The 15,259-nt window shown below is 36.1% G+C and overlaps 2 protein-coding genes across 4 annotated transcripts in view; both read right to left on the reverse strand.

The window, feature by feature from the left end:
• Positions 1 to 15,259, reverse strand: part of IQUB (IQ motif and ubiquitin domain containing) — a 135,568-nt gene that overhangs the window by 27,266 nt on the left and 93,043 nt on the right. For all 3 annotated transcript variants that reach the window (XM_077120413.1, XM_077120499.1, XM_077120341.1), the window contains 2 exons: positions 4,726 to 4,896; positions 1,189 to 1,365 (listed from right to left, as the gene is read on the reverse strand). In XM_077120413.1, the coding sequence (XP_076976528.1) occupies positions 1,189 to 1,365; positions 4,726 to 4,896 (348 nt within the window). The remainder of the gene's footprint in view (positions 1 to 1,188; positions 1,366 to 4,725; positions 4,897 to 15,259) is intronic.
• LOC143687174 (GDP-D-glucose phosphorylase 1-like) lies at positions 11,504 to 12,992 on the reverse strand. Its single transcript, XM_077163902.1, is given in 1 exon segment — positions 11,504 to 12,992. A coding segment is annotated over 1 exon segment (1,158 nt). The 5' UTR covers positions 12,924 to 12,992; the 3' UTR covers positions 11,504 to 11,765.

Consider the following 15,259-nt stretch of genomic DNA (forward strand, 5'->3'; position numbering starts at 1 on the left):
ACAAATTTAAAGAGTGTACAGTACTATGTGAAAATGTTTGAATGTAAAATTCTATTATATTACTGCAAACATGTAAAGAATGAATAAGTCCACAGAGAAGGAATAGAAGATTGCTTGGACAAATAAAATGCTGAGTTGAATAAGAAATAATATAAAGGGAAATTTTTGAATTAGGCTTTTGCTAGTTTTTGATTTTTTTTTAAATAAAACTAATCTTTAAATATTCAATTTAAAAGAAAATATGTAAAATTTAAACAATTTAAATTTTTCTAAAGATTCTGACTAAATATTGAGATTTTACATCAAAAAAAAAACTAAATGAGAATTCTCACCTGCCATGCAGTAGACCGGGTTCGATTCCCAGTCCTTGCACTTCCCACAAAACAAACAAATTCAACAAATGGTGCTGCAATAATGGAATACTCACATGGAAAAAAAATGAAATAGGACCTCACCATATAACATACAAAAAAAAAAAGCTAAATGAATTATAATTTAAAAAGCAATCATTGGAATAAAGCACTCTTTAGAAATGTTTAATAGGCCCCAGAGACTCTACTAAAAAGTTTTCAATAATTTTGCATGGTAAGAAGGCAATGAGGCACTTATCTTGATTTTAAGGAGCAAAATCTCTACAGAAACCTAAGTATGTTGGAGTTGAAGAAGGTAGCTTAATTTGAATACATATTACATTCGGAATCTCTCTGTTTATCTATATGGATTTATTCAGTAATAATTATAACTAAGTGATACGTATTACAAGAGGACCAAACTCAGAGAATGAAGAGTTCAACTCTCCCTGAGGTGTCATGAAGTAGAGGACATGTGAATTGAGTCTTAAACACTGAATAGGAACTGGCTGGCTGAAAAGGAGGAAGAGCTTTCCAAGTGGAAGGAAAAGTACATACAAAAGTATGAAGACATGAAAAAACATGATGATTCAACTAGTGTGATATTCAATGGAAATATTGTTCAGAGCTTAGGAAAGAATTAAAGGTAGGAAACAGACAGAGAAGTTAAATGAAAAAGTTTAGTTTATCAACATAAAAATATTCATTCAAAGACAGTTTCATCCATATGAATTTCTTCCACATGGATTCTCCATTAAAGTGTTAGAAAAACCTGAATGTACTTCAATTTACTGCATGACATCTCAAGATTTTGAGAAAGGAATATAAAGAAGAGTACCTTAAGGTGCCTTGCAACTTCAGGATTAAACAAAGGTGTTTTGATATAATGAAAAAAGAGTGTTGCAATTCTTTTTCTGAGTCCTTCAAGGTTATGATGCTTGACTCCTCTCATCATAAGGTCAACTTCTCTGTCAATCAATTCTAGAATTTCCTGAGTCAATTTACATTCATGTTCCTTTACAAAAAACAAAAGGTTCAGTATAGAATTTATTAAGTAAGTTTTCAAAAATACTGCCCAAACAAACCAAAAACTAGACACAAAATAAGTGAAACATTGCTGGTAGGAGTAGAAACTGATACAACTACTTTGGAAAAAATTTCATAGTAACTAATAGAGTTAATGACGTACATAATCTATGATCCAATAATTCTACTTCCACGTGCTTTTAAATAAATGTGCAAATAGAAGCATTGTTCAAAGTAGCCAAAAACTATAAACAATCAAACATCGGTAAATAAATCGATATGATAAATAAATTATGATTTATTCATACAATAAAATATTATATAATATACGGAAATGAATGCACTACAGCTATATATTCTTATGAGCTTGGATCCTACAAATTAACATTGAACAAAAGAAGCAGGACTCAAAATGATACATAGAGTATATTTCCATTTAAATAAAATTCAATAGGCGAAACTAAACTGTATTAGTTAGGGATTTATATAGAGGTTTTAAAATTGTAAAGAAAAAATCGAGGAAATGACTATCACAAAAGCTTGTATGGTAATTAGTCTTGAGGAGTTGTGGGGGGATTGAGTTTGGGAAAGTACAAAGGGGACACTAGAAATATTGTCAATGTCTTGTTTTTGGATCTAAGTGATGATTACCCAGTTGTTGCTTCAAAATATTTGTTAGACTGTAAAAATGTTTCATGCATTTTTCTTCATATTTATTATAGCTTACACCACTTCTTATATTAACTAATAGAAATTATTGTGGTTAAATGAGAAAGCCCCAGATAAGAACAAAACCATTAAGGTAAAAGTGTAGAATAAGTAGTTAGATAGAACTAAGTTCCTCCAACTCCCAGGTGAGGGCTAGTAAGAACAAACCTTGAATGAAAAAGTCAAAAGGTAAAGCCAATAACTGTAAAGTAATACACATTTGATAAAGCTTGATACAAGTATCTAGATCAAGGGTCTTCAACTCTGGAGGCACATTAGAAGGACCTGGAGGAAATATTAAAACATTTTGAAATTCCCCACACTTGAGGATATAATTTAAGTGCTCTGAAATGGTGTCCAGATATCATATAATATTCATAATCACTTTCTCTCATTTTCTTACTCTCTCAAACTCTCCAGGTAATTTTAATGAGTTCTCAGATTTAAGAATCACTGGTTTGTATTAGTAATTGCTATAAAAATAATAGCTATTAATTGTTGAGGGCAACCTATTTTTAAGGCCACATGGTAACCAAAATGAACTGAACTTGCAATTATCTAACCAACAGCTTACATATAAATCTTAAAATAGTTAATACAGATAATATTCAGAAACAACCTATCTCTCTATGAAATAAAGTGAAGGGAGCCTCTTAAAAGTGTCTTACTAATTTAGATAACTCAAAAGCATTATTCAGAAGCCAAATATTTTAACTGAACTGTCCATTTAATTTATTAATACAAACTAATACGGTTGGCAGCTGACAATTCTCAACTGAGCCCCTCTTTGGGATTATCCTGGGTTGAAGAGAGCTGCCTCAGATAAATTAATACTTTCTTCCCAGGGATAATGAGCATCAAATTACTAATCAAGTTGGGAGTGTAAAGGCCTGATCCCCCTGTGAGAATGCGGGTATGTAGGGACCAGAAAACAAATGGAGTCCTGATCCAGATCAAGCTCACACTGTGTCCACCATGTTCACAGATTCTCCAGTAGTTATTTCCCTGGTTCTTGAATGTAGAATTGGATTAAATGCCTGGCAGTTGGAACCGATCTCCCTCCACCCTTGGTTCCTTGGCCTGTGAGGTAAGAACTAGTGTGATAGGTAAGGCCAAGTGGAATCCCCAAGCTAGGAACCAAGGAGATGGAAGTAGAAATGCCTCTGTTACTACTGAGGAATATTTTCTTCCTGTCCCTGCAAATCTGGGTTCTTCAATTTTAGATATTCTAGTTTCTAGAAAGAGAATGATTCTACAAGAGAACACAGCAAGAGTTCTATTAGGCTTTTTAAGCTATCGTGTTGTGGCCACATGCCAAGAGACCTGGGAGCAAGGAAAGGTTCTTGCAGAGGTAACTGACCTTGCTCTTCAAAAGGCAGTAGGGCTGTTACTGCCCTATGGGGGCAGGGAAAAATATGTTTGGCACTCAGGTAATGGGCACTTCTTGGCATGTCCTTGACCAGTTTTGACAGTAAATTGAAATGCAGCAGCTTCAGCCTGAGAAGAGCATGGTGACCTGTGTTCCAGATCTCTTACAGTGTAGGTCACTCTAACAGGTAGGCTACCTAGTTGAAGGCAAAGGAAATCTAAAATGGGTAGTAGAGGAAAGAGACAATGAGTATCTGTTGTGGCCTCAAAACCAATGACAAGGGACTGCAGTTTTTCTCATTAAGCTTCTCGTCACTTTCCCAAAGTAAAAAAAGACATATCCAAAAATTGTGTGCTGTGTGCTTCCCAGAATGCCCTCTCCAGACATGAAAGAACTCATTCCCCCACTCCTGGATATTGTTGGCAGACAACTCTCAGATGAGTCCCTCTTTGAGAATAGCTCTTGGATGAGAAGAGATGTCTCATTCAAGGTCACAGTTCCTCCTTCCTTGGGGTATTCTGCATACAATAGTCAATATGAGGGTAAAATGCTTGGTGCTCTTGGCTCAATTCAGGACAATTCTAGAGGGCCTTCCAAGTTCCCTGTGAGATTAACTGAAGTCATTGTTGCAACTGTACCACAGTTTAATTTCTCTATCTGCCCAATCCTACTTTCTTTACTCCTTCACGAGAGTTACTTCCAAGAGTACTCTCCAATAAACTTCCTGCATGAAATCCCCATCTCACAGTGTTTTTCAGGAAACTTGACCTTCAACATGCACTAAATTTGTTTTCATCAAAATCTGGATTAAATTTTCAGAAAATCAATCACTGATGAGAAAAAAAAATTAAAATACACCAATGCTGCTTTAAAATTGCTAAAAATAATTTTTCTGTTGAAAAATGGCAAAATATATAGGCAAATGCTGTTTTATTGATCTGATCTGAGTTGAGTATTAGTCTCATGCTATATATCTGTACATATTTGCATTCCTTACACATTCTAAATATAAGGATATATTTATATTTATAATATTTATTATGTAACATCTCCATTTATTATGTATCATAAAATAGCTTGAGAATTTACAAATATGAGTGCAAAAATCATATCCCTCCCAAATTATAATAAAAACAATATAGCTGTTTACAAAATAAAAAAAATTTAAATATAAAAATTTATTAATAACTAATAATTGCTCATATTAGCTTCCAATTACTAATTTTTTATCAATAGTGAATGATACCTCCAATTTAGAAAAAGTCCACATACCTTCACAGTGTGTTTAAGTGTTAAGAGTACATCCAGCCTCTCATCTTGAGAGAGATTCTTCAGCATAATGCACTTATAGATGTTTTGCAACTCTCTGGCTCTGATAGTAAACTGTGTATCCATCTCAGTTATTTTGCCATCAAATGTATTCCATGTCTTCGGAGCTGAACACTTAAAAATCATATTATGTGCATCATCAATTAATTAAAGGATAAAAATAATCTATTTTGTTTCTTCTAGTAAAAATTTACCTAAATATGATATTAATGAGTAAAACTATAATAAAGTATCACTAAAAGTTAAGAAAATTAACTGAAGTATTGTAGGTCATGTAAAAGTAAAACACTTGAGAAAAAACACAAGAGAGAACTGCTCAATCTAAAAGAGTGCAAACACCAATTCAATAGTTTCTACAAATTCAACTGGTATGTTGAATAGCTTGATGGGCATATGGAATAACTCATTATTCCCATGGAATGAAGCATACCAATTACAATAATAATTATACATCATAATTACATGATTTTTAAATTATGTTGGTTAAATTATATTCAGAGTGTATATAAGTGTGCCTTGATCATGCCTTGCCAATTGAAGACAATGTTCATGGAGAAATTAAGATAATCCTCAATATGTTAGACCTAAAAATGGAGCAAAAAAAAGGACTCTGTGAGTTATGATTTGGCTTCCATAAAAAATAAATCTATAACAAATTTTACAATTCTTCATAAAGCAGGTGTATATAGTGAAACACCTATATTTAGCTGTCTTAGTAATGCTGTGGTCCCTGCCTCCTCTTTCCAAATCAGACATGGTGGCTCCCAACCAAGCCCACCTCCTACACTAAGGGTCATATGCCCTGAAGCTAATCTGGGGATTCCCAGACTAAGAATTTGAACACTAGGGACCAAAATGGCATGGTTTCTCTGTAGACTTGGGGACACCAGCACAATCTTTAATGATGGTAAGTCTGTTTGAACAGCTTCTATTCAATCCTACTGAGACTTCAAGAGAAGATGCATTCATCTAGAAATTTCACAGTGAAACTTACTGTTTGCTTTTCTGTTACAGGTTTTTAAGCTGCTCCATTTCTTTCCCTGATTATAATCTATCAGAAACAAGGCGATGTAATCATGATTATTAATTGTTCAGAAATTAGACATTTCTATAGACCAACTGGTAATTGCTTTGGCACTGTAGCTTGATCTATGCCAGAGTTGCAGCCATTTATATGTTAGACTTAATGTACTTTAAAGTTTAAATAGCTCTATGTACTAGAGCAAGTCATCAGGAACACAAAATAGCCAAATGCAGGCATAATATTAACACTGTATTTTGAGTGATGTGAGGAATTTTAAATGTACAGCATCAATTTGCCTTTAACTTTTTACATTTCATATTAGCTAAGTTATGTTGAAAACCATGTGGGAGACCAGGGCTCAATTCCTGGACCATGCACCAACACCACCCTCCCCCCACCAAAAAAAGTAATTGCATTATTTTCTGATCAAAGCCGAAACTGATACAAAGCTTTTGTATCAGTTCTAGTATTAATCCAGTAAGTGTGAAATTGAACCCCTATAATTAATTTATATTATTAGAGCATAATCTAATATTAAATAATTTATTGTTAATTAGCAAACTGAGAGAATTAAGTAAAATTGATTAAGGATCATACATGGGAAATAGCTCAATGATAAAATGTTGTATCATTTACTTATCATCCCTCAGAAATAAAAAAGATATTGTTTGATACAGCTTTGTTTTAGATGGGTCACAGAGTGTTGCTGAAGTTGAAGATGAAACAAGGCTTGTTTCAAATCTCTAATAGAAAGTTTTAAGGAATAAGAAATCTTATGCTTTCACATTGCAATATTCTAAAGTCTAACTAATATCTCCATCTTTGCTTGAAATTTTCCTCAGGGTGATTCCATTAAATGTAATTTCCTTTCTTCCAGTAATGTGGACAAAAACCTTTTGCACTGCAGGCTGGTACTTATTCCATTGGTAATAATTCAAGTTTAATAATCTCTTTATGAAATGCTTAGTTCATCTACTTGATTGTATTTTTCTCAGCTGATGAACTCTGACTGATTTAACTCTACTTTCCCCCCAAGTTTTTAGTCCCTTCCTAACATGATATAATACAGCTATATCTTGAATTTTTCCAAATATATTTCACATAAAATTCCTTCCCATCCTTCAGTTTTCTTTTTGTTTGTTTGTTTTTCAAGAACAACAAAACCATTTATTTGGGATCTTAGAATTGCAATTTGGGTCACAAATTCAGGGAACAATCCAAACAGTGTCCCATCTTGGGGGTTTCAAGCCAGGGTTTTAAAGAAGAAGATTTCATAAGTTGTCTGTAAAGAATTATGATTGGTGGATATTTGGGGCTTTTCAAATGTTCTTCAAGTTAGACAGTTTACTGATTTCTTAATCTTGTAGTTGTCTCATAGCATCCAGATGTCTTCAGAATCATTGTTGCTTTTGGTTCTGCAGACTTTGGCTATCTGTGATATCTAACTGAGACATGCTTAAGAGTGACCACCTGGGTGGCTTCCTGACTCTGTTTTAAATCTCAGCCGTAGTAACTCCATTTCACTTTATTTCTTTTCTCAATAGGCTTTTCCATCTCCCACCCAAGAATCAGTATGGAACTTTGGCCCAATTTTAAGCTTGAACTTTGCTAAGAATCTGCCTCCTGCCACATGCCACTCCCCATTCCTCCCTCATGATGTGTGTCTATATCATGCTTTCAAAGAAATCTTCTGGGCAACTTAGGCGAGATTTCCCATGGGGAATTACTTAGCTTCATTGCACCTCAGATTTCTCTTCAGCAAAATAAGGGAGGTGTATGAGAGATTGTTTAAAAATTCACTTGGAAACTAAAGTGTTCAAATCTTAGTTAATATTTTTAACTACAATTCCCTTCTAGGGTGGGACTTCGTACCACACCCTTCATTTCTTGATTTCCAACAATAGTCATGGCAGTGTTCTCTCAAAAACTCCTAATTTTTGTTTGCCAAATCAATTCTCACTAAAACTTGTTTCTCGTGGGGAAGAGGACCAAGTCATTTTCAGGCTGGGAAATCTTCTGGATCCCACTAACAAGTCAGTGGGTTAAATCAGAGCTCAGAGCAGGTCTCTGAAACAGTCACCAATCCCTGCTGGCAGGTTTCTAAAGTGGTACAGATTTTAAGATTCCCGTCTTGACATCCTTCAATTTTGAACTCAAACCCTACCTCTTCTATAAAATTCCTCTAACTTTTATGGTCTAAACCAATGGTATCATTCATATTTGATACTCTTTTAACTTGTAAAGAGAAACACAAATGTGTAGTATTTTTATTTTAAGCCACTGAATGCAACAAAGTTTGGATCCAAATTGTTCTATCATTGTCTTATGTTTAATTCTATTTCTCAAAAAATAATTCTTTCAAAATATTATAAGTGAAAATTTCTCATGTAGTTCTTCTGTTTATCTCACAATGCCTAGAGTACTCAAATGAGTACAAATACGTATCGAGTGTTTACTATATATTCATCATTAAACTAGGTACTGGTAGATAAAATACTGTCCTGATTTTAAGAGATTTCAAATCTAATGGAATATAAAAATAAGGAAATAAGTAAATAAAATAAAGGATTACGTTTGATGACTGCAGGTAAATAGGTAATTGTGGGTTTCTATGAAGGACTTAGGAGGGCCACCTAACCAGGCTTAGAGTGGTGGAAAAAAAATAATACATAAAATGAAACCTGAAGAATAAGTAGGAGTTAGTCAAACTAAGGAAAACTGAGTGATACAATCAAAGAGTCTTAGATGTGAAGTTCTAGTCCCTAGACCTTCATCTGAGAAGTTCTAGTCCCTAGAACTACATCTGAGAAGATGTAGAAATCTGTTCAGCAAAGCTGTTTTTATATTTGGATGCACTGCTATCTACACCAATAATTTAATCTTCAAATCTAGGCTTCTTTGACTTCAGAACTTAAAAGTGTTTTTTCACTCTGATGCAGGAAAATCTCAACTTTGCTTACTTCTCTTTCCTATTTCCTTTTTTCTTTGAGTATTCTGGATGCAATAAGAGATATACAACAATCATGTTCTTAAATTGCTCCTGAAATAGGAGCATAATCAATTCCATTCAGCTGCCAACAAATGAGACAGCACAGACTCTGGAGAAAACTGAACAGCAGGAAAACATATTTTAGAAAAGGTAAGGAGGAGAGATAACAAAAACCTTGAGAGCTGAGGGCATCTGTAAAACAGAAGAAATGACTGCACTGTAGGAGTAGCTGTTCCTCCTAAATTAATTCTCAAGTACCCAAGGGCACAAATTAAGAATAACCTTAACCTATTCCCCAAACTGCCAGGTGTTGATAGGTAGCTATCCATTTTTCTTTTACACAGCAAAGGTATTTTGTTCATCCACAGACGACACCCCTATTTAATATAATGCTCAGAAAGAAGCAAGAGTTGGTTTCTTTCTATCCCATTAGCTGCTGGCCACCTAAGGATGGGGAAACAAAAAACATTTAAATGACACAGCTAATATGGATTGCATATCTTTAAGCTTGTGATTGTGAGAAGTGGTGTAAGAATTAAAGAGAATCAAAGAAATAAACAGCCTTGACTCTAAGGAAAAACTCTCACAGAGATCCAAGTGATTTCTTTACACAGTTTGGGCATAGAGCACCAAAAGCCTATTAGAAACTGGCTAATGATTTTTCATTCAAAGTTCTCTACCTAAATTTCTTCAACTCTGTCAATTTGTTAGTTTTTAATATTTGATAATCTATGGAAGTCGTTTGATATGTTAAAACTACAAATTATTTAACCAATGCTTAATTTGAATTAAAATTCAAGAAAAATTTTTAGATTAAGCTATTTATTAAGAATTAGAGCTTAGTATGGAATTTATAATAAAATATTATTTCAATGCCTTGATTGAACTAATTTAAATATCATCTCAGTTCCATAGAATTGAGAAATTCTATGTTCAGAATAAAAAGATTACAAAATAAAGTATTGGCTCAAAAATCATATAATATTTGAACCAAATAAGTTAAATATAAACAAAATATCAAATTTTATTCTCCAAAGTTTTCCAAATTATAGGAAAGTAAATATTTCTCTTTATATATTTATATATTATGAGGCTAAATGTGGACCTTAAAATCTGTGTTATGGCTCTGATTGTTAGTTTTTATATTTGAAAAAATCTAGTTGTGTCTTGTTTCAGAGATGAATTATAAGCTGCTTTTTCTTACAATAAAAAAAATTTTAGGATACTAAATTACTTCTATCAAGTTTTATGAAATCAACACATTTTACTGATTTCTAAGTATTAGAGACAATGCTAGGTATAAAGACATTATGTAAATATTTACAAAAAAACCTATTTAAATGTTTTCTATGATATTTAGTATAGTATAGCATTATATACAAAAAGGTAATCAAAATGATTTTGTTTTAGAGTAACTATGAATTTTATAATTTACTGTAACTTGTCAGAAACAGGACAAAAGACACTAGTATTTTTAAAGAAAGGATTATTAGGCCATATAATTAGACTGGGTCCTAAATTCAAGTGTGGTTGTTCCATTCTATGGTTGTGTTTTTCCTGACCTAGTACAACACTTTGACCAACACTGAGGTCAAATCTGCTTGTACTAGCCAAAATTCCTTTCCTCTGAATCTCAGCCTAGGGATATGAGATTAACTAGGGTAACCCTGGATTTAGAACTCCAATTCCAAAACCTGAGACTATAAGAAGGCTTACCCTTGATTCCTACAAATTCTGTGAACAAAGGAGGGAGGAAGAAAAAGAGAAGAAAAGAAAGAAATAGGAAGAAGGAGGGAGGGAGGGAGGTGAAAAGGGAGGGAAGGAAGGAAGGAAGGAAGGAAGGAAGGAAGGAAGGAATGAATTCTTTTGCACTTAGTATTCCATTTATTTAGTAAAATACTGAGGAAGTTATGGGAAGACATCACACTGTGCCGCTCTCCCACCCCCCCCGCCACTGCCTTCCCACTGTCTCCTCACTCTACTTTCTCTATTTCTTAGTCAGAGCATTTCTTCCCCATCAGGATCCTACAGAGTCTCATACTCTACCCTAATAACTTGTCAAAGTATTTTAAAAAATCAAAAACAAAAAACAAACAAAATAAAATCTTCCTTCCTCATAGGAATTCATGAGAACAAAATTCCCCCATTTCTTATTTCTTTGGTGAAATTTAGATGAAGACTTTCTTAGAGCATTATTTTTCATGCAAAAGGGTAATGGTCATCAACTGATTTCCTGATTCACTTACATATGTTGGGCTTTGATCCATTTTTGGACTCTATGATTTCAAAAAAAAGGTTTAGAAATAATGCTAGACATTGTGGGTGAGGAAGGGAAGAACCAAAAGCAGCAATGAAAATTCAAGTGGGAAATCCTGTGGAAGGCACAGTTTCAAACAAGGACAGATAGATGCCACCCATCCTCCTTGTGCATGGCACCTCAGAGACTAGAGCTCTTTCATACACTCTTGTTGCCCTGGAGCCAAGCTGCCTTCTCAGGTGACTGTAATATAAGGAACACAGTTCCCAGTGATACAGCTGTAGTTCTAGATAAATAAAACAGCTAAAGGACTAAATTCAGGACAAATATGACTCCAGAGAAGGATTAACATTATGACTGCCGTAAAAATAGACTCATCTTTCCTAGAATGAAGATATTTAAGAATTTAAAATGACAATGTCAACATACAATTTTGTGATGGCATGTGGAATATAAAATGGCATAACTATTATTTCTGTCCCTTATTTTTTCCTGCTTCCCTCTACAACCATTTCTTTTTTTTTTTTTGAGGGCTCCTTCATTAGATTTATTCCAATGTACATCTCCTTTGAACAGAGCATTTATCAGTTCTTTATTCCTCCCTTTAGGCTGAGACAAATGAGGAGGTAGTAATGAAAATGCCCAAATGATCATTATGGACAGCGTCTGGAAAAGGTCTTAGGTGAGTTGGAAAACGAATCCTGCCACAAGGTTTACTGCTTCTCCTCAGTCACCAGAGCCACCAGGGCTGCCTGTACCTCTTCTGCCTGGGCTGGAGGCAGCAGACAGGCCTGAATGAGGGTCAGTGCAGTGGCCTCCGTCAGGCTGCTAAAGTCATGGGATGTTTTCACAGGCAGGTGTCCGGCCAGTTCACAGAGGGCAACATTGAAAGCCTCACCTTCCTTTATCCCAAAGCTTGACTTCCAGGCCCAGAGGATGACTCGGACCCCTGTGAGGGGTGAGGAAGGAGCTGCCTTCCCAGGTGGGGCTCCCCGCATCACAAACAAGTTATGTGCAATCTCATGGTCTATCAGATAGTCAGTGGCCTGACACACCTTTGTTATCAAGGATTCCAAGTCAGGCCCTGGCCCGCTGGCATAAAAGAGGAAGCCAGGAGCTGGGAGGGCCTGGAGCAGATGCAGAAGGCCCAGAGGGTCCAGGGGCTTGCTTGGCACCCTCTCCACGGGCAGTCTGTGGGCCAGGTAGTAGCCATGCAGATGGAGGTGGTTCACTGAGGCCAAGCCACCCAGGCTGTTGAAGCCAAAACAGAAGCCTGGATGTGAGCTCAGCAGCACAGCCTCAACTCCTGCCTGCAGCACACCTGGTAGCAGGCGCTGGGGGAGCCCATAGGTGGGCTCGGGCACCAGCAGCACATGGCCCCACTCCAGGGGGCTGACATTGATTATCACAAGGACATCCTCTTGCTGGAGAGCACCAGGGAGATTAGGTTCCCGGTGCAAACGGAAGAGGACTTTTCCTGGCCAGATCTTATTAAAGTTAAACTGCTCAGGGTCAAATGTCTGCCGCACACTGCTGATATTCTGGGGGCACCTCCTCTGCACCCCTCACTCCACATTGAGCTGAGCTACAAAGCCCACAGCACCAGGGAGGGTCCGGGTCTGCAGGTCCCTAAGGCGGTAACAGAGCAGTCCCAGCTCCATCCACTGCTTCCAGGCAGAGCAGAGGGCAGCGTCGAAGCGTGAGAGGGGGAAAGATTCCAGGGTGCCCGACGCACTCCTTGGCCACTGAGTCCCTCCTGCCATGAGTTCCTCTTGCCCATAGATGAAGTCGGTAATGCCTCGTCCTTCCCACACCTTGCTCTCTGGAGGTAGCAAATAGGAAGTTTCATTTGTATCGTGTGGAATGGCCATGGAGCTGACCCTGTTTCTAACTCCTGCTGGTCTCTGTTACCAATGACATATTCCAAGTTTATTCTCGAATGTCGGTTCACATCAGTGGGACCATACAGTATTTGTCCTTTAGTTTTTGGCTAGACTCACTCAGCATAATGTTCTCTAGGTCCATCCATGCTATTACATGCTTCATAAATTTATCCTGTCTTAAAGCTGCATAGTATTCCATCGTATGTATATACCACAGTTTGTTTAGCCACTCGTCTGTTGATGGACATTTTGGCTGCTTTCATCTCTTTGCAATTGTAAATAATGCTGCTATAAATGTTGGTGTGCAAATGTCCGTTTGTGTCTTTGCCGTTAAGTCCTTTGAGTAGATACCCAGCAATGGTATTGCTGGGTCATATGGCAATTCTATATTCAGCTTTTTGAGGAACCGCCAAATTGCCTTCCACAGTGGTTGCACCATTTGACATTCCCACCAACAGTGGATAAGTGTGCTTCTTTCTCCGCATCCTCTCCAGCACTTGTCATTTTCTGTTTTGTTGATAATGGCCATTCTGGTGGGTATGAGATGATATCTCATTGTTGTTTTGATTTGCAATTCTCTAATGGCCAGGGACATTGAGCATCTCTTCATGTGCCTTTTGGCCATTTGTATTTCCTCTTCTGAGAGGTGTCTGTTCAAGTCTTTTTCCCATTTTGTAATTGGGTTGGCTGTCTTTTTGTTGTTGTTGAGTTGAACAATCTCTTTATAAATTCTGGATACTAGACCTTTATCTGATATGTCATTTCCAAATATTGTCTCCCATTGTGTAGGCTGTCTTTCTACTTTCTTGATGAAGTTCTTTGATGCACAAAAGTGTTAAATTTTGAGGCACTCCCATTTATTTATTTCCTTCTTCAGTGTGCTTGCTTTAGGTTTAAAGTCCATAAAACCACCTTCAATTGTAAGTTTCATAAGATATCTCCCTATATTTTCCTCTAACTATTTTATGGTCCTAGACCTAATGTTTAGATCTTTGATCCATTTTGAGTTAACTTTTGTATAGGGTGTGAGATATGGGTCTTCTTTCATTGCATATGGATATCCAGTTCTCTAGGCACCATTTATTGAAGAGACTGTTCTGTCCCAGGGGAGTTGGCTTGACTGCCTTATCAAACATCAAATGTCCATAGATGAGAGGGTCTATATCTGAGCACTCTATTCGATTCCATTGGTCGATATATCTATCTTTATGACAATACCATGCTATTTTGACCACTGTGGCTTCATAATATGCCTTAAAGTCAGGCAGCACGAGACCTCCAGCTTCGTTTTTTTTCCTCAAGATGTTTTTAGCAATTTGGGGCACCCTGCACTTCCAGATAAATTTGCTTATTGGTTTTTCTATTTCTGAAAACTAAGTTGTTGGGATTTTGATTGGTATTGCATTGAATCTGTAAATCAATTTAGGTAGGATTGACATCTTAACTATATTTAGTCTTCCAATCCATGAATACGGTATGCCCTTCCATCTATTTAGGTCTTCTGTGATTTCTTTTAACAGTTTTTTGTAGTTTTCTTTATATAGGTTTTTTTTGTCTCTTTAGATAAATTTATTCCTAGGTATTTTATTCTTTTAGTTGCAATTGTAAATGGGATTCGTTTCTTGATTTTCCCCTCAGCTTGTTCATTACTAGTGTATAGAAATGCTACAGATTTTTGAATGTTGATCTTGTAACCTGCTACTTTGCTGTACTCATTTATTAGCTCTAGTAGTTTTGTTGTGGATTTTTCCGGGTTTTCGACGTATAGTATCATTTCGTCTGCAAACAGTGATAGTTTTACTTCTTCCTTTCCAATTTTGATGCCTTGTATTTCTTTTTCTTGTCTAATTGCTCTGGCTAGAACCTCCAACACAATGTTGAATAATAGTGATGATAGTGAGTTTGGAACCCATCCATTTCATCTAAATTGTTGTATTTATTAGCGTAAAGTTGTTCATAGTATCCTGTTATTACCTCCTTTATTTCTGTGAGGTCAGTAGTTATGTCTCCTCTTCCATTTCTGATCTTATTTATTTGCATCCTCTCTCTTCTTCTTTTTGTCAATCTTGCTAAGGGCCCATCAATCTTATTGATTTTCTCATAGAACCAACTTCTGGCCTTATTGATTTTCTCTATTGTTTTCATGTTTTCAATTTCATTTATTTCTGCTCTAATCTTTGTTATTTCTTTCCTTTTGCTTGCTTTGGGATTAGTTTGCTGTTCTTTCTCCAGTTCTTCCAAGTGGACAGTTAATTCCTGCAGTTTTGCCTTTTCTTCTTTTCTGATATAGGCATTTAGGGCAATAAATTTCCCTCTTAGCACTG

The sequence above is a fragment of the Tamandua tetradactyla genome, chromosome 1 (genome assembly GCF_023851605.1).
Source record: "Tamandua tetradactyla isolate mTamTet1 chromosome 1, mTamTet1.pri, whole genome shotgun sequence".
NCBI classification, from domain to species: domain Eukaryota; kingdom Metazoa; phylum Chordata; class Mammalia; order Pilosa; family Myrmecophagidae; genus Tamandua; species Tamandua tetradactyla.